This window comes from Arvicanthis niloticus, chromosome 8 (genome assembly GCF_011762505.2).
Source record: "Arvicanthis niloticus isolate mArvNil1 chromosome 8, mArvNil1.pat.X, whole genome shotgun sequence".
Classification (NCBI taxonomy): Eukaryota; Metazoa; Chordata; class Mammalia; order Rodentia; family Muridae; genus Arvicanthis; species Arvicanthis niloticus.
The window spans coordinates 46889039-46916145 of NC_047665.1; the positions used below are offsets into that span (position 1 = coordinate 46889039).

The 27107-nt window shown below is 35.4% G+C and overlaps 1 protein-coding gene across 4 annotated transcripts in view; it reads right to left on the minus strand.

The window, feature by feature from the left end:
* Window positions 1-27107, minus strand: part of Arid4b (AT-rich interaction domain 4B) — a 123946-nt gene that overhangs the window by 14009 nt on the left and 82830 nt on the right. For 2 of the 4 annotated variants that reach the window (XR_013112232.1, XM_034509970.2), the window contains exons 13-19: window positions 25742-25836; window positions 24526-24623; window positions 21784-22024; window positions 21192-21367; window positions 16182-16442; window positions 5121-5205; window positions 2575-2773 (exon numbers count right to left, since the gene is read on the minus strand). Coding sequence is in view for 3 of the 4 variants with exons in the window: in XM_034509970.2 (XP_034365861.1) it covers window positions 2575-2773; window positions 5121-5205; window positions 16182-16442; window positions 21192-21367; window positions 21784-22024; window positions 24526-24623; window positions 25742-25836 (1155 nt within the window). In the remaining variant the exon portion in view is untranslated. The remainder of the gene's footprint in view (window positions 1-2574; window positions 2774-5120; window positions 5206-16181; window positions 16443-21191; window positions 21368-21783; window positions 22025-24525; window positions 24624-25741; window positions 25837-27107) is intronic. The other 2 variants (XM_034509971.2, XM_034509972.2) reach the window with 2 other exon arrangements.

The window sequence follows — 27107 nt, forward strand, 5'->3', positions numbered from 1 at the left end:
TTTTCCTGTACTTGTCCTTAAAATGCTAGAAAGCACTGTCATTAAATGAGAACATGGAGGGCTGCAAACAAGGCACAGCAATTAGGAGTGTTTGTTGCTCTAGCAAAGGACCCAGGTTCCTACCACACACATCATAGCTCAACTACCTCTCAATTCCAGTTAAAAGCATCCAACCCGTATTTTAACTTGTGCAGGTACCAGGCACATGGTGCAAATATATACATGCAGGCAAAACACACATACACATAAAATAAATAAATCTTTAAAAAGAGACAATTATTTGAATGAGAATAACAACATAAGGAAATCTTCAGTTTAAAAAAAAAAAAACATTCTAAAAACTACACTAGAGTTCGTATAAATCTTTCTACCTAGTCACTGGGCCACGTATTCCAGCCAGATAAGCATTCTACAATGCCCTATTTCCCACAAGAAGATATTAGTATAATGAATCTTTTCACCCATCTACCTACCTACCTACCATCCATCCATCCATCCATCCATCCATCCACCCAACCACTCACCCACTGATTCTGTATTTTTCTCAGGAAGCTTACAGTGTACCTAGTGTAGAGAAAAGAGACTAGTAGTAATGTTTGCAAAGGAAGTCATACTAAAGTCTATCACTAAACTGCCACTAAACTATCATTAAACTAAATGCACATTCTTTGAAGACCCAGATTAGCCAAAATAAGTTTTTTTATACTTTCTATGTCCTGTTTTGACTGTGCAGATGAAACTACACCTCTCCTTTACATATCCTTTATGTTGCTGCTTCCTAGATCAACTAGCAATACCCAGCAAAAATGTCCTGATCAACTTAAGATGAGCACTGAAGATCAACTATGTAGAGTGCAAACAACAGTAGTCTACTGCTCCCACTGCATATATCCCCCTGCTCATCCCTGTGTCTATGGCAGGTGTCCTATCTACGGTAAGCACTAAGGTTTCCAAGAACTCACTTATGACCTCAATCACGGATTAAGCTCTCAATGTAGCAGGCTCTGAAATAAAAATATGACCTAGAGAGTCTACTCAGACAGGTTTCTCTATGTAACCCTGGCTGGCTAGAAACTTATATAGATCAATCTGGCCTTGAACTCTTGAGAAATCTGCCTGCCTTTGCCTCCTGAATACTAGAATTAAAGGTGTGCACCACACTTGGCCCAAATGACACTGAAGATCACCTCTGCCTATTCTTTCTCACAACCTGAGGCTTACATTAAATGTTTAGCATTATTTTTTAAACTAAACAATATCTCTTTTTTAAAGATTTGATTGATTGATTGATTGATTATGATGCAGCATTCTGTCTGCATGTCAGAAGAGAGTACCAGATCTCATTATATAGATGGTTGCTATAGATCTCATTTTAGATGGTTTCTAGCACCAAATACTTGCTAGAAATTGAACTCAGGACCTCTGGAAGAGCAGCCAGCACTCTTAACCTGAGCCATCTATCTCTCCAGCTCCAACAGTATCTTCTTTAGGAGAATATTCGTAAAACCATTAAATCCTACTTTAAAAGTAATGATTTAAAAAGTTAGGTGAGAACTCCTGAGAAGAGGCACATTTGGCTATTTTGTATTTTTCTATATAGTATTCTACATGTTAGATATATTACAGAACTTTTAAAGCCAACTTTAAAGTATTAAATAGCAATAGGCTTATATAATGAATTCAGATACAGTCTTCTGAAATAAGGGGAAAATCTAATTTCTATTATAGTTAAAACAAGTTATGAGCAACTTAAAATATTTTAGGGAAAAGAATTAATTTAAGTTATTTTGTAAATCATACCCCAGTCCAATCCATTTTCACACCAGATTTAATTATCTTACTGCTTTTTAAATAAAATTTATTTATTTTTATTATTCTGTATATATGAATGTTTAGATTCAATGTATGGGTATACACCAAATGTGTGTATACCCATATTCTGTGTAGCATAGAGTTCAGAAGAAAGAGTTAGATGCCCTCCAATCTGGATCTAAATGCTTATGTCCCACCATGTGGGTGTTAGAAATTGAACTCAGGTCCCTAAGAGCAGCAAGTGCTCTTAACCACAGAACTACCTCTCCAGTCCATTTCTCTGCCTTTCTTATTAACCATAACAGGTATTAATCATAACCATAGATCAAAATAAGATGTTCTTCACAACTTTCAGAACTGCATTATCATCTTAACATATACCACAACCTATGCTTTATACCACAACAGAAAGGACAGTGTTTGACAAGAACTAGAGAAACCCAGCACTGTGAGGTGCTAACAATAAACACAGCAAATTCTGGTAAAACAACAACAAAAACAAACAGAAATAACCCCCAATGCCACAGAACCACTTTTATAGAATTCAACTTCAGGGTTGATTTTTTAGGGGGTGGAAGGAGCAAGACTATATAAGGCTTTTTTTCTTCCCCTGAGACAGACTCTTGATATATTGCTCAGGCTAGCATCAACTCTCAATCCTCAGCTTTCAGAGTATTGAAATTGTAGTATTGGAATTCACACAAAAATTCATTTAAAGATAGAAATTAAAATCAAATACTTGCATGCAACATTTATGTTTACCTTGTAGTCCATTAAGAATGGAAGTAATTTCTATAGATTTAATATGAGCTGTATCAGAGTTTTTGGCATCAGCAAGATCTAATTTGGAAACCATCTCAGGAGATGGATTTGACTGAAATGGTGATTTTGACAAGCGTCGAAGTTTACAGTTCTTAGGAGAGTATTTTTCATCTCTGTCTTTTTCTTTGTCTAGTTTATTCTGGATTAAAAAAATAAAAGCATTGGATGTTAGCCATAATCTTATTTTAACATATATAGTGTAATATATAATTATGTATTATAATAAAGTTATATAATATATAATATATAAAATATAAAACAAGCATTAACTAACATTAATCCTATTTTAAAGCAACATCAAAGAATGTTATTAAATATTTAATAGAGAAAAAATATCTTAAAAAAAAGAAAAGAACTTCAAAATAACCAGATTTGACTCTTTTTTAGATTATTCATGAAAACACTGTGAGAGAGAAAAACTGTTTTGTATTTACAATTTCCTAGGGATGAAATCTTACAGATGATTAAGACTAGCAAATAAGGATTGCTAATAACTGTTATAAATTCTTACAAATTAAATCATAAATCCCAATTTAGTACTTACAAAAGAAGAAACTCAATTTCAACAACTTTATATGAAAATAAATATTCTCACTGTAAAATAACGAACTGGAATGTCCATATTCTGTACTTTGAAATTCACAGGAAGAGTCACTCACATTGACCTGCCGTGAAGGGAGCTCAGAGGCAGCCTTCCTACCTCACTCAAAGGCTTATGTTTTCTCACACTCAACTTACAGATAAAGTCAAGGCTACGGTATTTCCTACCAGCAATTTTGTTTGTTTGTTTGTTTTGCAATTTAGGTTCTCTAAAGTGTGTCTTAGCAACATCTCAAGTCCTATTACACAGACAGACCAAAAACATGAATGATTATTTTCACAAGTCTCCAAAGGACAGTGTATACCTAATGTCACATAATATCCAAGGGGAGAAATGCTCCCTTACATGTAACAGTTAACATTCAGATAGTAACTGTCCTTCAAATGGGGACCTTGACCCTAAAATTTCTGAGGACTTGCTAGAAAAGCAACCCCTAGAAAGAAGAATCAAAATGCTAAAGATGGAACCAGGAAACTTGTTTTAATGTGTTCTCCAAGTGACTGTGGTACATGTTTCAATAGCGAGTTCCAGTGACCTGGCCTAACTTTCAGAACATGCTAAGAGGGCAGGTGAACTAAGACAGCCTGCAATGGCTGTTACTCCCATTGTTTTTTAGCACTTTATGACTCAAGGTCAGAAATCACAATCTACCATGCACATTGAAGGCTGAAACAATTTACTTCAGTCCAAGTCAAATATATTTTTTAGTAGCAGTCAAACAAGTCTTTACAACAATATCTCTCACAAGAAAACTTAAGAGAAGGCAGAAGGTATGTGCAATACCAAAAGGTAGGTAGGTAGATCGATCAATCTATCTATCTATCCATCCATCTATCCTTTTAGAATCTGCTAATTTCCAATTCACAAGCCTCTTTTCTTATGAGCAAGAATTGTAACTTGCTTGAGTTTAATACAAAGAAGTGAACAAACAGACATTCAGAGAACATTTCATGTGTATGATTCAACCACTGCTTTTCCTACTTGTCTACTTCGAAATGCTAAAGCTTGCGTTGTACAAAGACATTGGGTTTTCAACAAACATTTAAACAAATATTCTTCCATTACTAAAGACAATGCTAAATATAGTGTGGTTTGCATATTTTCCAACAGGATCAACAGTGAGCATGTAAAGAGTTTAAGAAATCCTGAGTTTTAGGTACTAGATTACTGTACTAGAAAGACAATACAATAATAAAAGCATTCATCACCTAAGCCCACAAAGGAGTCCCTAAACAGGACCATAACTTCACTGGAATAAGGAGACTAAGTTTTAGAATTTACTAAGCATGTCAAGTAGAAACAATAAAAAGCCATTTAAAACGATTTTTAAAATGTTTAAAACATATTAATGATCTGGGTTTTTTTTTATTCTATCATGCACAGTGGTACAATTTTGTACATGAGAGCACAGATCTTATATTAGCTATTGAGTGTGTAGTAAAGAGAGTATTCAAAACATTCTGAGCCAGTATTTAGTCATATAGATGAAGAGATAGACTCTCCTCTGTGTTCAGACATCGCCTCTTCTCCACCTTAAATCTACTTACATCCCCTACCCAAAATGCTTAATAGCTCCTAGGTGGAAACTACAAAAGACAGGAAAAGATTTAAATAGATAAATCCAATTTGGTTGTATGGCTTTATACAATGTTGAGATTGAAAATGCCTTAAAGATCACTTAGCATTTTCCTAAAAATCTTTCCACAGGTGACAAAAGTAATTAGAGCAAAATCCATTATTTGGTAAAAGTGTTATTTAAAAGAGACGATAATATCAGAATTAGCACATACCCACACACATACATTTAATTGCCCTTTGTAGGGGTGGAGGGTGAGAAATGTATTGACTTAACAGCTAATGGTGCATAGCAAAATCAAGATTTTACCTTTATTTTCTTCCGATGTTTTATCTTTGGTACATTTTTATCAGCAGGTCTTACTATTTTATCTGCTTTAATCCATTCATCATATCTAAAATTAAGAGAAATGAGCATAAATATGTAAGCTATAAGCCACTGAAAGAACTATACTATATTCAAATAGAAACTCAAATATTGAGTTTTAACATTTTACAACTTCAAAGGCTCTTAGAGATCTGATGAGTATGCAACCAAGACATCAAAGAGAGTCAAACTGACTGTCCCATGGTCACTATGGCTACTGACTGAACCAAACCCTCATAAATCCTCTAGGTTCACTACTGCTCCATACCAACCATATACAATAAATATTCAAATCAACCATACACAATAAATATTGAAAAATTATAATCTTTTCTACACATTAGTTTTGCTCTTAAGCAAAGGTAGGCATTTTTCCCCCTCTGGACCTACTAAGAAAGAATGCTGAAGTTAAGGAACACTGATAGAAAAGCCTCCTATTGCTATTTAGAGAATGCAAGTAACTGGAGGGAAGGGAGTTGTTGTTCATGAAAGTGCTAGAAAAACATTATTCTGCCTCAAGTTTTCTGTGTTCTAAAAAGCTACTTTTATATTTTTACAAACATTAAAGGGTCAATAGAGCTATGATGGCTTCTCAATTCAATGTTCAAAGTCTTCAGAATTTTACAAGGTGCAAAATACTGCTGGCTACATTAAGCTATGTACATCCAAAAAAAAAAAAAAAAAAAAAAGTACTTTTTTTTTCCATAAAAAATAAGCTAGAAAAAAAGAAACAGGAGGTTGGAGAAAAGCCTTATAGGTTAAGAGCACTATCTTTCAGAGGTCCTGAGTTCAATTCCCAGCAACTACATGGTGGCTCACAACCATCTGCAATGAGATCTGTGACGTCCTCTGGCCTGCAGGTATACATGCAGGTAGAATAAATGCTGGATACATGATAAATAAATAAATCTTTAAAAAAATTAGAAACTAATATAGTCATTTTTTTTCTATTTTAAAGTTATACTCATAAAAAGAATGACTATTTGTTATTGTTTATTTATATCTGCAGTATTGAAGATTAAAAATTATAACCTTGCACATGCTGTGACTCCAGCCTTTAACTTAAGATTAAAATGTCTTCATTATTACAATCATTTATAGTAAAGTAACAATGGTCCCGTATCAAGACCTAAATTAACAAGCTGTGACGAGTCAGGCCTTGAGAGGTTAACGGAAGAGTTTCAGGAGCTTCAGGCCAGCCTGGCTAAAAACTGTGAGTTCTAGGCCAGCCTGGGTTACAAAGAGCAACCAAATCTCAAAAAACAACCACCCACTGGGGGCAGGGGATAGTTAAATTATACAGGTCATCAACTGATTAAAAATGTTTTCATGTTATGACAAACAAAAGACCTAGAAGTATCTAAAGCAACCCTTAGGCTAGTGTTTCACAGGCCACAGTGAAACTGCTGACTCAGCTCCACACAGGCTCACATTGTCCTCCCTACTAGCTCAATCTGATGGTGGCCATAAAAGAGATAATGGAGAGTTATAGGATGCATTCTGGACACACCTCAATGTCTCTGTAATGTGACCCACTGATTGAACCATTCACAACACCAGCAGTCTAACAGATTAGTAAATGAAAACTAAACCTGCATGCCATATATGGGTTTTGAGGCTCAAATATATAATACTTGAGAAAGCTGCAAAGCAAGTATTACTTTTCCTTTGGTACTCAGCCTGGTAGAGTAGTATACACCTAGCATTTACAGTACATTTTGCCTTTTACAGCAGTACCAAAAAACTACATTATGCTTAAGAATGCACTTAGGGACAAAGGATCCCTGAATGGTAGAGTACTGGCTCCCCAAATCTAACATTTCCTAGAGATGTTACAATTTTATAAGAATGAACACAGGGTTCTAGGTGGACCTAGAGTTTCAGATACTGAGAGGGTGAAGTAGAAGAATCACTTGAGCCTAGGAATCCAAGGACAGCCTGGGCAACACAGCAAGAATCTGTCACAAGGGGCCAGAAAGATGGATCAGCAAGTAAAAATACTTGCCATGCAGTCTGACAACCCTGAATTCCACCTCTAGAACCCAGTAAATGTGGAAAGAGAGAAATAACTCCAAAATGTTGTCCTCTAACTTCTACATGCACACTGTGGCATACATAGACACACATATCCTACAAACATATAACACACAAATAATAAATACATTTAAAAGTAGAACCAAACTCAAGCCAGCAATGATGACAAACAAAGCCCTACATGTATATATGAAAGAAGTAAACCAGCATAGCTACTAATGCTAATTCTTTATCAGATGGCAACAGGAAGACCCAACTAAAAGAAAGTTACTCAGAGCTACAACAAAAAGCTGCAGTACACTGTGCTTAGGTTATATGAACTTAAGATTTACATACACTATTATTGGTATATGCTAAAAAGAGACAGTAGTAACACTTATTTTAAAGATAATGAGAGTGGATTTTTGGTGCAGACAGAACACAGGAAATTTAGTTCAAGTATCTTTTCTTTGTTTTGCTTCTTTACACCCCCCAAGACAGGAACGGGTTCCTCTGTATAGCCCTGGCTATCTAGGAACTCACTCTGTAGATTAGGCTGATCTTTTGCTTTTAGACACTGTTTCAATGTCAGAAGTTGCTATGTAGCTGGGACTGACCTTGATTCCTGATGTTCCTGCTTTTCACTCAGTGTCTGAATTATTGGGAATTCAAATATCTTAAAATTTAAAGTCCAATGTTTTTTTTAAAGGAAGTGGCAAAAATGAGAAAAATTTCAACTAAAAATTAGAAAAGCAAAATATTTTTAAAGTTTTTCACTGAAATACCTTATTAAATAGAACATTTATTCGTCCCTCAAAATACAAATTTAAAGGATACTAAAATTGCGATGAATGTCTTTAATCTCAACACAGGGGAGGAGGCAAAGGTAGGTAGATCTCTGTTGAGTTGAAAGTCACTCTGGTCTACAAATGGAATTCCAGGCCAGCTAGGAGCTACATAGTGAAACCCTGTATCAAAAACAAAACAAAACAAAACAAAAAAAATACCTGAATGTTGGAGCTGAACATATTAAAGAACGCCTATAATCTATCACTCAGGAGGCCAAGACAGGAAAATGGAGAGCTCCAAACTAATCTGGATACAGAGAGAAACTCTGTCTCAGAAAACACCAACATTAACAAATAAGAAGAAAAGAATATACTGCAAGTGTCTAATAACAGCCTTATCCTCTTGACTATCACAATTATTCCTGTACAGGGCCCTGCCCTGAAGTTAATTATTGTTTTAATAATCAATAGGAGGGAGCCAGAAGATAGCTCAGCAAATGAGAGGTACATGGACAGAGTCCAAGGGCATCTGCAGACACACACACAGATACATGAAGAGAGTGAAGAAAAAACAGGCTTTAAAAAAAAAAAAGAATTGCATAGGATACCAACCATTCACAATAATTAGGAAATGGGAGCAACCCAATTATCCATTAACAGATGAATGGATAATGAAAATGTGACACATAGACATACATAATGAAATTTTATCAAGCTACAAATAAAAAATATCATTACACATCCTGGAGAGTGGATAACCAGAAATCATTACGCTAAATAAAATAAGGCAGGCTCAGAAAAAACACTTCATGGTTTCTCAAATACACAGATTCTAGACTTTAAGTTTTAGATAGCTGTATATAGAGGTATGGATGTAGATCATGAAACTAGAATGGGAATCATGAACACATATCTTAGTGCAGAGCAATGGGAGAAAGAGAAGGAGGGGCTAAGGAAGGTAAAAAAGAAAATGGAAGAGAAATACCATTTTTTTTTTGGTAAGAACAAAGTATGAATGAAAATGTCATAGTGACTGTAGAGAAGCGAAGCACAAGATAGCAAGGATATGCATTCCAGTCTGGATCTCCACTGAGCAGAGAGAACACTGGGACTGTACCAGCAACTCTGGGTAACAGTTGTTGAGATGAACCCTGTCAAATTATTGTATTCCTGCTCATCAGTCAGCATGTTTCATGATAAGGAGGCTAGAGAACTATGACAAATATGTCTCCTGATCCACTGGCTCACATACACAGCTGTCTTTTTGAGGTTCAAGAACAAAGTCTTATGGCTACAAGAAAGCAGAGAGACTGGCTGGATGGCTCACATATCCATCTGCATTTACCTTTACTAAGAAGTACCAAGAAACAATAAATGGCCTCTTCACTGCAAGAAAAGATTCACCTTGGCAGGGCATAAGGGAAGAGGACTATTGTTGTCTTGTGTTTTTCCTATTCGGAAACATATTTTAAAAGTTAAAACAAATATTAAACAAATTAGGTCTGATTATTTTAATTAAGCAGTCTAGTTTAGTGGTTAAGCATTTGGTCAGCGTAAGCAAGGCTCTATATTTGAGCCCTAGAACTGCCAAAAAAAAAGAAAGAAAGAAAAAAAAAAAGACAAGTTAGCCTCAGCTTTTAAATTCCATTAGTAGTACATTATATAATCATCGTATACATAGAACCTAGATAAGCATCTGATATAGGTCTAAACTGACAGGCAAATACAAATGCCTACTCTGAGAAGACATACTAAAATTATTATTTAATACAAAGGACTCAGATGTCTCATGGCCTACAAAAATGGTCAAAATTTATACAGATAAGCGTATTTATACAACACATATCAGTGTATTCACCATGAAGTCACAACACAGCTCTTATCCGCAAGGAGCTTACAATTTAACCTAGAAGACAATGCAAAACAGTAATTGCAAAGTAATGATACAAACCTTTTGAAAGAAGAAGCCATGTCGGATGTGACCTTTTTGATATATACTGACACACAGCAAAAGGAAACCATTCAGAGACTGCTGACTATTTGCTCTCACCAGAGAAAACTACAAGTTCTGAAAATCTTTATGACTTTTAGTTTGGCTGTGTTGGCAAATGATTTGGTAATAATAAAGCAGTAGAATGTTAGTCTATAAAATGGTTATGATGCCCACTTCGACATATCTTCTGAAACCCAGCTTTCAAAAAATACTGTATGCACATAGTAATATATACTCAGCCATACCTTTATTGAAAAAAAAAAAAATTAGACGCAGAAACAGGTGTTTTAACAATACTGTCAGAACAGCTGGACATGGTGGTACACGCCTGTAGTTCCAGCACTTAGGAGGCAAAGATAGACAAGATCTCTGTGAGTTTAAGGCCAGCCTGGTATACAAGTGAATTCCAGGCCAGCCAGTGATACAGAGTGGGACCCTGTCTTAAAGCAAAGCAAAGCAAACAAAGCAAAAACAAGCTTTCAGAGGAAAACCAAGTTGACACAATTCTTTAAAACTATCTGAAATAAGTGTAAAGGTTATTAAAAAGAAAAACTCCAAATAATCAGCTATTAAATTAAATACCAAAACTCTAAAATGGTACTCAGTAATTTTTTAAAAATTACTGACAACATATTTTATTCAAAATACTGACATATAGCTAAAAGAAACCATTCAGAGACCACTGAGTACTTGCTCTCAACCAGAGAAAGCTACAAGTTTCTCTTACTATTAAATTCATAAAATGACATGAATGCTATTCATCAAAATTAAGAGTAGCAGTCTGGCAGTGGTGGCGCATGCTTTTAAACCCAGCACTCAGTAGGCAAAAGCAGGCAGATCTCTGGTCTGTCTCTGGTCTATCTTCCAGGATAGCCAAGGCTACAGGGAAAATAACTGTCTCGCAAAACCAAACTAAACAAAACAAAACAGACCTCCCCTCCCCTGCCACTGAGCAAGAGGGGGCAGGGGTAGGAAACAAAAAGAAAAGGAAAAGGAAAAGGAAAAGAATAGGTACATAGCCAAGCATTGTGGCACACATCTCTAAGACCAGCACTTAGGAGATGAAGTTAGGAGGATAAATAAGGTCACCCTCACCTACACAGGAAGTTCAAGGCCAGCCTATAAGACCTTATCTTCACCACCACCCCCTCAAAAACATAACAGCAGAAGAATAAAAACATGAATCACAGCATTCTTGTATTTAAATTTTGTCATAAGAAGCTCAACAAAACAGTCATTCTAACAATAGCATTTCCTAAGGAGTCTAATTAGTGTCTGTCTATAGGCCGAGGTAACATGTAACGTCGAGAAAACATCCCGGATAAGTATGAACCAAGCTCAGGTCACTGCAAATGGTTAAGAACTGTGGCATTAATTGCACAATGTAAGTTTTAAAAACATCCCCAAAATTGAGTTTTTCAAATAACTGATTAAGTTTAGAAAATTGTACTTGTATACATTTAAAGAACAACAAAAAGATGTATTATTAGTTTGTAAATTATCACATGGAACATGCCCAAGTGGATGTTTCTGAAACATCTGCCAACCTATAAAACTACTCAATGAGATAGACCCAGGTTTAGTCAACAGTCTGAGCTGACAATACAATAAAACTCAAGGCTCTGCAGTATAACCGTGATGGACTGTTAATCTTCTTCATGAAGGGATGCGGATCTTCACTTGTACTCCTACCCTGTGGTGGTTTCAAAAGTCAATCTCTTCTAAAACAAGTTTACAAGTTATTTGTTTACAAACATTATCATATGAAGTACATTTTATGGGCCTTTAACTATTACACTAGAGAACAATGAACGGTTTTCCAGAGTATTTGCTTTTTTATCATTATTACAATAATCTCAATGCATGAACACAATTGATTTTGTACGGTTTCTTCAGTACACTAATTCCACTGAATGGAATACACTGAAGCACAACAAAACAAGGGTAGACTAGTCTAGAAAAATAACAGGAAAACTAAGCTGAAAAGTAACAGTTCAGTAATTTTAAAAGAACAAAAGAAAAATAAGAAAGTCCTAAGAAATGAGGATTCCCAATGAAACTTAATCTGTCTCTCAGTTGTTGACAAGGAGACTAACTCAGTGTTCTGAAGAGAAGTTATATTCCTTAGCTCAGAAAACTTCATTACATGAATCGTGTTATTATGATTAGTTAGAAAAACAGCAACATAAAGTAACAAACTGCAGAAGACAAAATTAAAAAAAAAAAAAAAAGAAAAGAAAATTCCCAAATAAAAATAAGAAATAAAGCACAAGATAATTAAGGGAAGGAAAGTAAAAAGCAGATGCAGTTGCTGCAGCCAGAATCCAAGTGAAGAGTGCCATAGCAGTAAGCAGCTGGGTGTGACATTACTGCTTAAAGACAGGGTGCCACACTAGTGATCCTGGTAAGTACTATTCTAAAAGTATGGGATATGGAGCTGTCTGAGTGGGCTCACCCATAAGTGAGAAAACAGGACATGCACAGAGACGGCACAGTGGGACCAGGCAGGCTCAAGGCAGGACTTTCTTTGAGACAGAAATAGTAAGTGCAAATCTACAACTGTGGGGTTAACGTGAACAGATCAAGAAAACAGGCCTGTGTCTTTTACAAGACAACAACTAGACATGAGCATGATATTAACTTGTGACCAGAGGTGACAAATATACAGCTTGATTGTAGATAAAAGCAAAAAATTAGTATAAGTTAGTAACTTTTCTTGTTTCCCAATCAGATTAAAAATCAAAGTTACCAGTTGAAAGTGAGGATGAGGGGAGCAGTACCTAGAAACAATGTAAAATAGTCTGCTAAGAAAATAAGAGAGTGAACAGAAAAAAGGAATAAAAAAAGGAATAAGGGCTAACTTAAGGTTCATATATAATATATCACAAGTCAATGATGCTACAGAGATGGCTCAGTGGTTAAGAGTGCATACTACTCCCTCTAGATGATCCAAGCTCAGTTCTTGACACACATGTTGGCCAACTCACAGGTCCCTGTAACTCCAAGCTACAGCCCACCTATGGGAATATAATTCTTAAAATTTTACAAAGCCATATTTTCAAAAGCACTATAATTTTAAATTATTTTAAGCCATTACTTTTATTTGTCTTTATTTTTCTAGTTATTTATTCATACAATGATTTAAGCCACTCCAAGCATCCCATGCATGCTGATTCTCTATCATTTAGCAGTACCTTAAGATCACTATATCAAAAAAATTCACTACAGATATTATATCATTTGTGGTTTGGGTTCAAGAGCTCCAAACTTACTTGAAGTAAATTTAAATAAAATACTTTTTTATTCTTTCTTGTTGTGGCAAAGAACTCTCTCCAATATTAACACTTATATAAATATAATCTTCATTAAAATGTTTTATACTGTAAACTAGGATATGAACAATAGTTATATGAATCTCAGAAAAAAAAACAGAAATCAACAATAAAACTTTTTAAAACTAAGATCTTATTTCCTTAAAGAAAAATTTTTCTTACAGAAAGACAGATAAAATACACACATAAATAGCTCCATACACAATATGCTAAAGCATCCTTATTGTGAACCAGTGTGAATGCCACTAAAGCTGTTTTCATGAAGCTCCATGAGTAAAGCTTCATGTCAACATTTCCTTAAATGGTAATGTACATAATAACACTGGAGAGCCCTAAAGTCACATCAATGAACTGAAGAGCTGATGGTGATTTGTTGTAGTCCACGTATTACTTTCAGACATGAAGAAACATCGACAATAACAATAGTTTGTGCTGGTTTATCACTAAGGCACTCTTCCATAATTACTGCAGAGAACAGTAGGGACATGGTCATGCTCACTAACAGAAGATTAATTGTTAATGTGCTGAAGCACAGTCCTGTCCTCTATGCTGCAGAAGTATGCAGATCCACCCCAGAGGTCTTCATCGAGACTGTTAGGTTCTTCTTTGTAAAGTTCTTAGCACAGAACTGCTTGAAGTCAGAACAGACGGCATGTCTTAACAATATAAGCATGACTTGCTGGATCAGGTCTCACTTCCTTTCCTGGATCATCACAAATCTGAATGCCTCAACTTAAAATCTTCCTTTCTTTCTGTCAATTTCAAAACTGAAATACTGAATATTCTTTCTACCTTCTGCAGCCCAAACACTAACAAAACTATGCTTTTCTTTAGTCAATCTCTTCTTAAAAATCAGAAAATATGATGGTTTTACTGGTTTTATAAAAAGTTGCATTTAAAGTGTGAAATAAATTCCTTCATATTTTATCTCCTAAGCTTTTTTGCATAGGAAGCCAATTAGTAAAAATAATTGACCTGAATGTTGTAAAATCTGGACAAAATCCTAGTCATCGGTCATGAAATTTCAAGCACTTGATATAAGCCAAGACGAAAAACTGCTTCTGTGTGGAAATCATCAAAGTAACTAGAAATGAAGAATAAGAGACAGCAAGCCTCTCCTGTGGTGGTCCTGAAGCTAGGGTAGCTTAGCCTTCAGGCTCCATAATCTACACTTAGGTTTGCATGCACCTGACAGAGGAACAAGACCACTTTAACACCTTTATTCAGCAAGATGAAAACACTGAATAAAATATTCCCACAGAAAAATCTGAGGTTTCTACTATCAGCTAACCTGTCAATGAGAGAACTGCTATACAATAAAGACAGAAAAGCTAACTGTAGCTGTAAGGACAGACTATAAGCAGGGTGCCATGTACCATCTGACAAAGTGTGTGCTTCAGAACGACTACACTTCAAAGCACTGGTAAGAAAACATTTTGAAATCCGTATCTTTACTACCTTGTTGACCAGAAATTGATTCTCTGAACTCCTTCCTAAGTTGCCGTATTCTTCCTAGCATTTTAAAAGTCATATATATACTTTTATATATGAAAGTATAAAATTATACTTTCCTCAAATTAGAAAGGCAATCAGATTAGGTCACACTTACATAGCTTACTGCTGTTATAACAGAACAAAAGGTATGCTACTAAGATATGACAATTTGAGAATTTCTCCCAAACATTAAGTACTGTGTAGAGGTGACAGCTGGGATTGAACTGAAGGACTCACAGTACTCAGTGGGTACTTGACCATAAGCCCACCTCTTCTCCAAAAATAAATTTAACTATAAAGCCTGACAACTGTACTTTTCCTGAAAAATACAAGGACTCCCTTGATAAAACCACCAGTAGAAACAACTGAACCTAATTTCTCAAACGCCAACTAGATTTCATACATATAATTTCATATGTAACAATAAACATTCCAAAGTTAATGAAGTTACTGTTAAAAGACAACTAAATGGCCGGGCAGTGGTGGCGCACGCCTTTAATCCCAGCACTTGGGAGGCAGAGGCAGGTGGATTTCTGAGTTCGAGGCCAGCCTGGTCTACAGAGTTAGTTCCAGGATAGCCAGGGCTACACAGAGAAACCCTGTCTCGAAAAACCAAAAAAAAAAAAAAAAAAAAAAAGACAACTAAACGGTCTGCCTTCAAAACTGATTTCTCAAATTTGGATAAAACTGAAATAGTCTATTCAGATTAAACTCCCCCAAAATTATGCATGATAAAAATCTTTAGTCACTGACCACAGCTATATCTAGACCTCTGCTTTCTGTCCTTCACTGCCTGAACTCAGGAGCCGTAGGTAGATGCACTCTCTCTTAGCACACTTGCTGCTGTTTCCAGCTATGGTTTCAAAGACACAAGTAAGGCCCTGCAATTTCTGAAAAGGTAGTAATGTAGCTGCTGATAAGGTCTTTTAAAAAATCAGTATGCTTCTTAAGAAATTCCTACTTTGAAATCATTGCCTATAAAAGATGGTGGGATGGCTTAGGAAGACCACAAAGAAGAATGTGGGGATTTAAGTAGAGAAAGCAGGCAGCCTGGTACTGATATGATGAAGTCAAGAAGCAAAACCCATTACCAGTGTGAGGTTTTTCTATTATTTCATTCTAGTGTATACTCTATTAAGCACGTATTAAACTTAACTGTCTAGACCTACTTACAATATACTAAAGATGTCTGTGAAGTGCTGAAAACACGAATAGGGTGGTAGGGTGTCATTAAGTGAGGTATTTACATGCTAAAGGCTTGATATTTTTAATGTTAATGTGTTCGGTTAGAGTACTATTAAGTCTGTAATTCGTTATGTAAGTTTTTAAATAGAAAATTATTTTAGAAGTGTTTGTAATAATCACTAGCTGAAACTCAAGTTACCTCACATTCCATCCGCAGTAATGCACCAAGTAAAGGACCTCTCCACCTTCGACATCAGAATCTTTTATACTAGCTTCATACATTTTTTGATTTTTCCCTCGTCCATACCGCACTTGGACTTTCATGCCTGGTGGATAGCACTCAAACTCCTCTTCTTCGTTGTTGTCGTCATCATCTTCATCCTCATCTTCTTCCTCGTCTTCTTCCTCCTCCTCTTCTATTTCTTCATCATATTCATCTTCTTCTTTATTGGTTTCATCTCTTGAAAGGTTTAAAAAATTGCAGAGTTAATAAAAGTTACTTCATGAGTTTCAGTTCCAAACCACATATACCGATAAAAATTGTGGCTGTGATTGTTCCAGAACAGCAGGTTCCATGTGTATAAAATGCTCTGAGTTTCAATTTAATATTTAAAATTGAAACCGGTATGAGACGATAAGTGTCAGAAAGATAGTTTTAGAGGAAAAATAAGAAGCAAAAATAAGTCCATTAAAAAAAGAAAAAAATCCTGCACTGTAATCCCAGTCCTTGGGAGATGAGGCAGGAGGACCAATGTGAGATCAGAGGCCAGTCGAGGCTACATAGAAAGACCCTGCTCAAAAAACCGACAGAGAGACAGAGAGAGATTAAGATTGATTAATTGATTGATTGATTGACTGATTGATTGATCGACAGACTGAATGACTAATTTTCACCAGTCAAAGAAATCTAAGTTGTGTTGAAAAATAGGAAACTAGTTTGACTGACTAAGCACTCTCTCATGTTTTATCATGGAAGTGCTTTACAGCTCAGCTTATGAACACACACACGAAATTACTTCATTACAATTTTCTGACTAAAACTTACAGATTCTCAAATGTTGAAGTAAATGAAGTATAATTTTAACTTTCACAGGGATTTTCTACTATGGTTACATAAATATTACATCTATCTATGCAAATATCACAATTTCTGCTCTTTCCCACACATTTACTGAATTTCCCTGCCATAGATTCTTTCACCATGAAAGCTTCTTTTAAAAGTAGTAAGATTTAGAGGCCAACTCCAAATACAGAAAACAGAAACACAAACTGTTGTAGTAGAAACACTAAGCTATTTTCATCATCTCAGTTCTCATTATCACATAGATTCTAAAAATAGACACTTATAAATCTTTTTTTCTTGGAATTTTGAGACAGAGTCTCATTATGTTGGCAAGCTTGGCCTTCAACTCTGATCCTCCTGCCACAGCCTCTAGAGGTCATCACCAAGTCAGCTTTTATATTCTTCTTACATTATCCATAAATCTGTACTGGAAAGGTTGGAGAAAATCTCCAGTTCTGATCTTTCTAATCACTAGTTTTATATAAAATAAATTTCAATATGAAATCCAGTGTTATATTTGGGCAGTTTGTCTGCTTTGCAATGTGAGTGCACAGACAACAAGTCTCTGTCACAGAGGATCTATCACTTCATACACATTGAAAATGTGTAACTATAAGAAAACAGATATAGAAAAGGGCCTGTAGTACTAATTTCAGCTTTAAATTCTTTCATAAAAATCTTTTTATTGATAACATGTCTCAGTTATCATTTCTTATTATATAATTATATATATAATTACATATGTAATGAGAAAACCTAACAGATAAAATGGAATGACAAATGAGTTCAAAAATCTATTAACTTTGTCTGAAGTGGTGGCTCAAGCATGTGATCCCAGAGCTCAGGAGGCTAAGGCAGGAGGATCTCTTGATCAAAGGCAAGATAGCAAGTCCCTGTTCTCAGTAACTCAAAGCAAAAAAATAGAATACAGTCAAGTCAATCAGTATTTAGAAATCTAATGTCTAAATGAATACAGCTTTAATCTGAAATGAAGATTACAAACATTAGCATTTCTATTATGAAGTATTTTAATCAGCAAAGATAAGTACAAAATCATCAGACATGGCTTTATAACTGTTAAGAACATTAAACGAATTTATATTCATTTATGCTATTTATATAATACACTGAAGCTGCTAGGAGAGCACTTAGAAAAAACCATGACTTGTTCATGGTTTAGGACTTATCGTGGACATCTGAGAGAAAGGGAGTGATGGGAAGCATGGTACAAAGAAAAGAACGCTCCAAAATTATCAGGGAAAATACTCATCTCATACATCAAAAAATACACTGAGCCCATTAGGTACATGCCACTATTATCAGACATAAAGATAGTCCTATAAATGGATGTGGAAACAGAACGCTGGAAATTATTAGACAGACCAATCATAAATTTAAAAATTTGCACTTAAAATCAATCTCAGGCACAAAACTAAACAAAATTTTATTAAACTACACACTGAAGTTCAAAGAAGCAAACATCATAGATACTGGCAATTAGCCAAAGAAAACTACTCTGTTTTCTCAAAGGCACTACTGGCAAATTCAAAAGTCAATGGACATAGAACACCCAGAAAGGAATTTTCTGAAAGTACCCATTATAAGCAACACACTCATTAAAAACTAAGCTCACATATATGTTACAGACAAGCACACACACATATGTTATTTGTCTTTTAAAGATCATTGTGTTAATGTATATTTTATACGTGTACAAACAAAATGAGCCATAGGGCGAGTATGTAAGTCAGAAATCAGTTTGGGCGAGTTGGTTCTCTTCTCATTGATTTCTGGGGTTCCACTTCAGGCAGTCAGACTTGCAGGGCAGATGCTTTTACCCACTGAGCAAGCCTGACAGCCCTAAAGTTACCTATCTTCAGAAGAACAATAATGTTTGGAAAACAAACTATGTCAAAATAAAATTTTCACCCAAATCAACAGAGAAATGCCAGATTTTTCTAGTTTGGCATTACTACTCTACTTACAACATAAAAAAAAAAAAAAAAGCCACAGTATAACAAATACTCACTGAAGAGCAAGCATCAAGCAGGGCATCTTACGAGTATTAACCATTTTAATCTCCTATAACCAGACTATGGAGTTAGGACATAGAAAATTTTTGGTGGTGGTCTATCAGAAAAAGCTTATATACCAAAAACCAAACAAACAAACAAATCAACATAACCAAGGCATCATATCTCAATTTTATATTTTTATGATTGTAAATACTGATTAAACTAAGAAATTAATTAGGGTCTGCCTTTATCTGTAGTTTTGCTTTCCTCAGTTTAATTTACCCATCATCACTATCAGTTAAAAAAATATTGAATAGAAAATTCAGAAACTAACAATTTATCATTTTTAAATAGTGTGCTAATATAAGTAGTATGTTAATACCTTGCACTGTCCTGATCCAATCTGCCAGGAACTAATCATCTTTGTCTGGCTGCAGTTTGACTGCAACCTACCCATTACTCATCTGGCAGCCATGTCAGTGCAACAGTGCTGGGAAGGAGGCAGCAAGGCCAGAGAAAGAAAGGGCAGATAAACTCTAAGTGGTACAGCAAGACATATAAGAAAATACATATGACAGTCATGTTGACACAATACATACAATAAGACATCCCCCCAACAAGATTATACTGCCTAATGAGGCCATCGGCACTTTACTATGTGTAAGGACACTTTCTCATGCTGCATACAACAACAATAAAATTGCCTAGTAAGTTTCTCACAATATACCTGTGGTTAAGCAACATGACCGCACTTTTAATAGCCATTTTCTTCATGTATATTATAATGTAAATATTAAAAGTGGGTGCTCACAAAAGGGAAACTTTGGTTTGTGGTATGAATAGACATGCATTACTTACAGGATACATTCTTAGAAATGTTGTCACTGCATAATATCAAGTATACATATATAAACCTAGAGGCTAGCTTTCTATATGCCTCAGCTATATAGTAATCTTTACACAACCAAGGCTGGCTTTTTATCATCAATGTGAAGGCCACAACTGTACTCATAAATACTTATAGTACATAGAGAACTAATACAACTGAGATATTAATTTACTCACTATTTATTATTATAAGGAACAATTGGGACACTTACTTAGAACAGAGAAGACAAAGTTACTAGCAAGTATCTGTGAACAGCAGAAAACACTCCAGACACTGCAGCACTTACACTTTTAACTGAAAGCTGCATATGAATTTTCTCCTGAGGTGGAAATTTCTGGTAGAACACCTCTAATATTCTCTAAACAACATGTAGCCAGAGAGCACACACTGGTACTATATGCATCTGAACCTTGTACTGTCCTGCTCCATCTTGCCAGGAGTATGACAAACCATACCTTTGTATTGTTTTTTTATATTTCATAAAGCTAAATGGATCAACATCCTTCAGGAAAAATCTAAATCTTTACTAAATTTCGAACCTGGAATAATCTCTAACAGCAGTAAAGTATATTTCAAATATGTACACACACAGAATAGAAAAAGATATTCCATACTATATTACCTGGGCATATTTAGTTCATTTTTCCTTCTCTTTTGTATAATGGAGCTAAATTTTTAAAATACTAAGATACTAAATTTTTAAAATACTAAAATGAAAAAAGTTGGTTTTACTTATTTAAAAGTTTACTAGCACCATAGATGCTTATTTATTTTAAGTCTCAAAGATGGAAACCAAAGATTCTTACAAAGTCAAGGACCCACCAATAGACCATTTAAATCAACATTCCCAAGTAGCCAAATCAAGTGGCTCATCACACACAGCCAAAATGAGCCAGACAGTTTCTGCTTGAGATACAGACACCCTCATCCACCACAGTCCGTGTGTCATCTTCATAACTTGTATTACCCAGTCCGAAACAGACCTTAGAAGAGTAAATAGTATTGTTCCCGCAAGAAAATTATTTATAAATTTCCATGATGAGAGCAAGAATAGATCAAAAAATATGATCTTTTCAACAATTCACATTAATGGTGTCTCTGAAGGAATCAACTTTTCTTAACAAATGCAAATGATTATTCTGTACTTCATAAATCAAATCAATTTAGATTCAAACATTCACAAGACCAAATAAGACAAGTGTATCCAACCAAAATGTATCATAACCAAAGCAAATGTCTTACCCAGATCGTGCTTGCTCTTCTTCAGCATCTACCTCTGTGCTGAGGGCCTCCTCGGCCCTAGCCGTCGCACCGTCTTTATCTTCCACATTTTCCTTTTCTTCTAGTTTTGTAATGTTAGCTTCTTTTTCTTCATCAGATTGTGCAGGTATACATTCTAATAAGCTTTTTTTACTTCCCTAGAGAAAGATCAGAAGAACTAAACCAACAACAGTAAAAACTTAAACCTAAATCAATGATCATAGCTGTCAGCAACAGGAGGTGCCAATCAATATGATACAGCTACTACTATTGATAATGGCAGCATATTCTTGCATTTTAGAGAACATAGTATATAAAAGTGCTAAAACTATCTGAGTAATTGCTATAATAACTATTCTGAATTAACATTTGAGAGCTGGGCATATAATTCAGTAGAAGAGTTTGGCACTCTGGGTTTAATCCTCATCTAATCAAACACTAACAAATGCCCTTAACAAAAGATACAATGAAGAAGAATAATGCATAAAAAGCTAATACATTAATTTGAGGAACTTTACAAAGGATGTATAAAATATATCAAGATGACAAATGACAATTAACAGTATGAGGTTACCAGAGAGGGCTTGATATTTTCTTTTCTTTCACTTTCATCCTCAGCAGGCGTCTCCTCTTTTGGTATTATGTTCTTACTGTCTTCCACATTTACTTCTTTGATCTCTGTTTCACTTTCTTCCTTAACTTTTACTTCTTTATTTTCACAATCTTTACATGGCTTGTTAAGTACTTTCTGTGGCAACGCCATCTGAAAGTCGATATCAGCCGACCTGCAGTACTCCTCAAAGCCGTATAAGTACCTGTAGACATGCAAAGACAGTACATTTAGTGAGAGACATTCCAATACATCACTCAACAGTGTCTGGGGATGCTTTAGTTTGTTTTCTTTTTGTTTCATTTTTTGGGGGTGTCCTGAAGGTGAAGATGTCAAAGCCCCCTGAGGGTCATACAGGACGCATTTCAGTGGACAATCTACATATATATTTAATATGCATTCATTTAATACATTCTAATAGTTCTCCATCTTGTATTGAGAAAAAAGTGTAAATATGTAACCCTAAAATTATTGGCTCTCCTACCTCAGCCTCCCAAATTCTGGGATCACAAACATGGGACACCACGCCCAAACCCACCCCACCCCCATTTTAAACAATGTATCAAAATAAAAATCAATCAACTTTTTAAAGTCACAGGTAAATGAATGGAGATGCAAACAAGCATTCTGCATGAGGTAACCCAGTCCCAGAAAGAACAAACATCACATTTTCCCTTGTTTATAGATGTTAATGTATAATCTTCAGAATATGTGTACTTCATCTGGAATACCCACAAGAGTCTAGGAATTACTAAGAGACCACAAGAAGGGACTTTTAAGGGAGGCAGTAGAATACACTTGTATAAAAAGTTAAGAGGGAATAATGAAACAGGAAGGGTTAAACTGGGGTGAAGGAATGGAGGATGTGTTTAGTAGAGGAAATAGGGAGATGGATAAATAATATCAAAGACTTCTTTAAAACACATTACACAGTAACAGGTCAACAATGCCTCTACTAGACACCAGAGAATAACAAATAAAAAGTCCAGTGGGGTATGAGTTACTTCCTTTGAAGTATAGGCCTGACATTCAATAGACCCCCAAACATTTTAGGCTATTACCACTGCTCTTGGTTACCCTCCAGAAGTGAAGAATAAGATCCTATTACTGAAGACACCACATGATTGAGTCACAGGATTCAAACTATTACAAACTTAGATATATCATCCCTTCATGCTGTCTTTTATAGTGCTGGAAGGTGCTAAGCAAACTACTGGAAGAGAAAAGTAATCCTTAATCACAACCAGCTATTTTAATCCTTCAAGCTACAACAATGGCTGGCCTGGAAAACATGCCCTCTAGGGCAACAGTGGCACAAACATTATGGGAGTAATCAACTACTTTCTGTAAATCCCACTCCACAGAATGAAACCCATACCTGGGTACCATTGTAAGGCTAAGAACCTGTGTGGTTAGATAGGTCACAAACCCTAGGGGAGAACCTACTATTACTAAGTGGCTAAATGTATTAAACTAATGATTTACTATTACACTCATGCATCACCTGAGAAACTTCTACTTGCAGTGGACAATGGTCCACAAATACCTAGTAGCTAAGGTACAGAGAATAAGAGACTGCAGACTGCTCAGCCCTATAGTGAAAAAACAGATGTGTATGTATATATGAATATATGGCAACTCCCCTCCCAAACCTCAGAAACCACTGTGGAAGAGAAAATGGAAGGAGTCTAACAGTCTAAGGTAGTGGATGACTAGAAAGAAACTGTTTTGTACACACAGCAGGGCAGCTACATACATGAACTCAAAGTAGTTGTAATGCAATGTACAAAACCCATGCAAGACAAAACCTGACCAAATCTTATTAAGGAAACAAGAGTTGGGTACTCGATCCTACCCAAACTGTGGAACTACTGGTAATTGTTAGCACCTGGGAGAGAGGGGTAAGGGGAGAGGACACACACACACACACACACACACACACAGAGAGAGAGAGAGAGAGAGAGAGAGAGAGACAGAGACAGAGACAGAGACAGAGACAGAGAGAATTTTCTCTAAGAGTGTATTCCCTGGTAAGTTAACCACTCTCCAAGTAGAAGAACATACATCTAAAAATATTTAAGCCACACAAATTGGTCTTAAAGAAAGAAAAAATAATAAAAGAAGGAAGGAAGTGAGGAGGAAGAAAGAAAGGAAGGGAAAGGAAAGGGAGAAAGAAAAACAAAGTTGGGCGGGTAGAAAAAGAAGAGTTAGGATGTGAATATGGTCAAAACACAAATGACCCTCGCAATGAACTTCAAAATAATACCTGAGTTAAGAGTGAAAAGTTACAATCTACATAAAAGTAACAACAGTAGCTACAAAGTAGATAATCTATAAAGATTATCAATGGTAAAAATCTATTGTTGAGTATTTGTAATGTGCAAGGCACTTTAGTAAACTTCATTCGAACAGCAGAGCATTCCTAATGAGCAAATCAGAATGACCCCTTTATAAATAAAGAAAATAAACTTAGGAAAGCCAGATAGGGTCAAAGAACACCCACAGCTAATAGAATCTCTTTGGCTTTGGGACATGAGCTTTTTCATTTCTATGCTGTTCTTTTCACATGATCATGGCATTTAACATTTTCTTTACAGATTCTTAAATATCTAATATCAAGAATTATTTCTATAGACTAATAGTAAACATCCAGGTTGTCTTCTAGGTAAGATATTGAAGACAGTCAAATCAAGTACACTGACTTACTTTTTATAAGCACATTTAACATTGTATCCTGCAGCTGAATTTAAGACAGGAATCCCAAGGTCTTGGTAGACTTGCTTCCAAACAGCTCCACTTTCAATCTAATAGACAAAGGGAAAGAAAAACTTTCAAATTAAAAGTGGGATGGTAGTAACACATTTAAACATACATAACAAATACGATGAGCTACATTTATTGAGTCTAGGCTCAAATGAAAAATAATAATGATAAATTTTAATTGTGGTTTATAAATAAAAAGTTTTAGTACTCAAACAAATGCCAGGCCACTCTAAGTATTAAATATTGGACTTTTAAATAAATTCAGTAATGGTAAATATAAAAGTACTTGTTTTTAAATAAACACTTTTAACAAAAAGAAAAAAATGAAAGTATATTTTTTCTGTCAAACTCAAATTACTCAATGTCAAATTACTCAATGAACTTAAAGTATTTTAATCTAGAGCACACTCTGAGTTAGATGAATCATACAGGGTAACTTTAAAACACCATCTCAGATCAGCTCAAACACACAAGTTTTGGTGGAAGAATGAAAGGAAGGGAAGAAGGGAGGAAAAGAAGGAAGGAAGGAAGGAAGGAAGGAAGGAAGGAAGGAAGGAAGGAAGGAAGGAAGGAAGGAAGGGGTGGACAGATGGAGGGAGAGTGTGGCACAATCAAGTGGAGTTCTGTGAGTTCCAGGTCAGTCTGAACAACATGGAAAGTTTCAAGCCAGCAAAGGCTACACATTAAGATCCTATTTTTAAAAGAAAAGGGGGGTAGGGGAAGTTTTTCCATCTCTGGGGTGGTGCCTTGACTAAGATAGGACCTCATCAAAGTCTGACACACTTAACAGGAAATCAGACATGTACTCTGTGATTCTAAACTTTCCATTCCATCTTTTTCCTTACATTCTTATTAATAAACAATTTGAGAGAGAGCAGATATATTCTGGACAGCTATTAATCAGTTATTTCATGATGCTTTCTTTGACCTTACTAACATACCAAATGATTCTGTGGTAAAGCTATAACTTTTGTTTCATTCTGACAGAGGAAATTACAAGAAGACACTAAGTAAAAACCTCCAAGATGTTACAAAGTGGTAGAGAAGGAGAACAGAAAGCCACGCTGCAACAAGTTCATTCTCAAAACCAAGTGGATGAATGATACCTAAGGAAGCATATCATATGAAAAACACAATTCACTTCTGATATAACACTTACGTTATCAAATCCTCCAAGTTTGTGCACAAGTCTGAATAACTTAAAAAGATTCAAATTTCGATATCCAAGTACAGGCCGTTTGTTAATAGGTGTACCTATTAAAACACATGATATATTAGCAACAAGCTATATATATATATATATATAAATCTAAAGTCTCAAAGGATTCACATAATACCAATGATTACCACCCATACACGCCACAGGACAAAAACAAACACTTTATCTAAACCCATGGCACCATTATTTTAAAGATTTTGCACACCAGACTTTTACAGTCTTATGTTTCTTACTAGCATCTTTCCTCTGTTGATACAAAAGAATGTGATGATTTGTATATGCTTGGCCCAGGGAGTGGCACTATTTGGAGGTGTAGTCTTGTTGGAGGAAGTATGTCACTGTGGGCAGTGGCCTCAAGACCTTCTTGCCTTCAGAACAAGAGGTAGAACTCTCAGTTCCTCCAGCACCATGTTTGCCTGAATGTTGTCATGCTCCCACCTTGATGATTATGGACTGAACCTCTGTAAGCCAGCACCAATTAAATGTTGGCCTTATAAGAGTTGCCTTGGTCATGGTGTCTGTTCACAGCAGTAAAACCCAAACTAAGACAAAAATAAACAACAAGTAAAGCATGACAAACTGCAAATTCTTCCAACAATAGGGAGATAAAGCTGAGAAAAACTAAAGTACTGCGATACGCACTGGGAAGCTATTAATCAGTCATTTCATGATGGCCTTTACTCACTAACACACCAAATGATTCTGTAGTAAAGCTATACTTTTGTTTCATTCTGACAGAGGAAATTACAAGGAGAAATTAAAAAGAAGGTTTTATAAGTAAAACCTCCAAGATGTTACAAAGTGGTAGAGAAAGAGAATTGAGTCAGGCTGCAACACATTCATTTCCAAAACCAAGTGGATGAATGAATGGATTCTTTTCTAATTAGGTTTTAATCATTTTCTGCACTTTTTTTCCTCTATCTCACACAAAACTATAAGGAAGACCACACTTCTTAGACCCAGTCTCCATGTAAACAAAATATATAGATAAAAAATATTTAACATTAAAGAATAAAAAAATACTCATACAACAGCCACTACTACTCATGAGTACAGAACAAGTTCCTGAAGGTCTTGTGTAAAACCTGCGGCTGCACATGTCTGGATAGGCTAGGGAAGTATTCTACACTGAACTTGGCCCACTGCTTACTTTTTTTTTTTTTTTTTTTTTTTTTTTTTTGAGATTTTCATTTTATGTAAATAGGTGTTTTGTATTTATGTATGATGTATGTATGTATGTATGTATGTATGTATGTATGTATAGTATATGTATGTCTTTGCATTGCATGCCATAAAAGCCAACAGA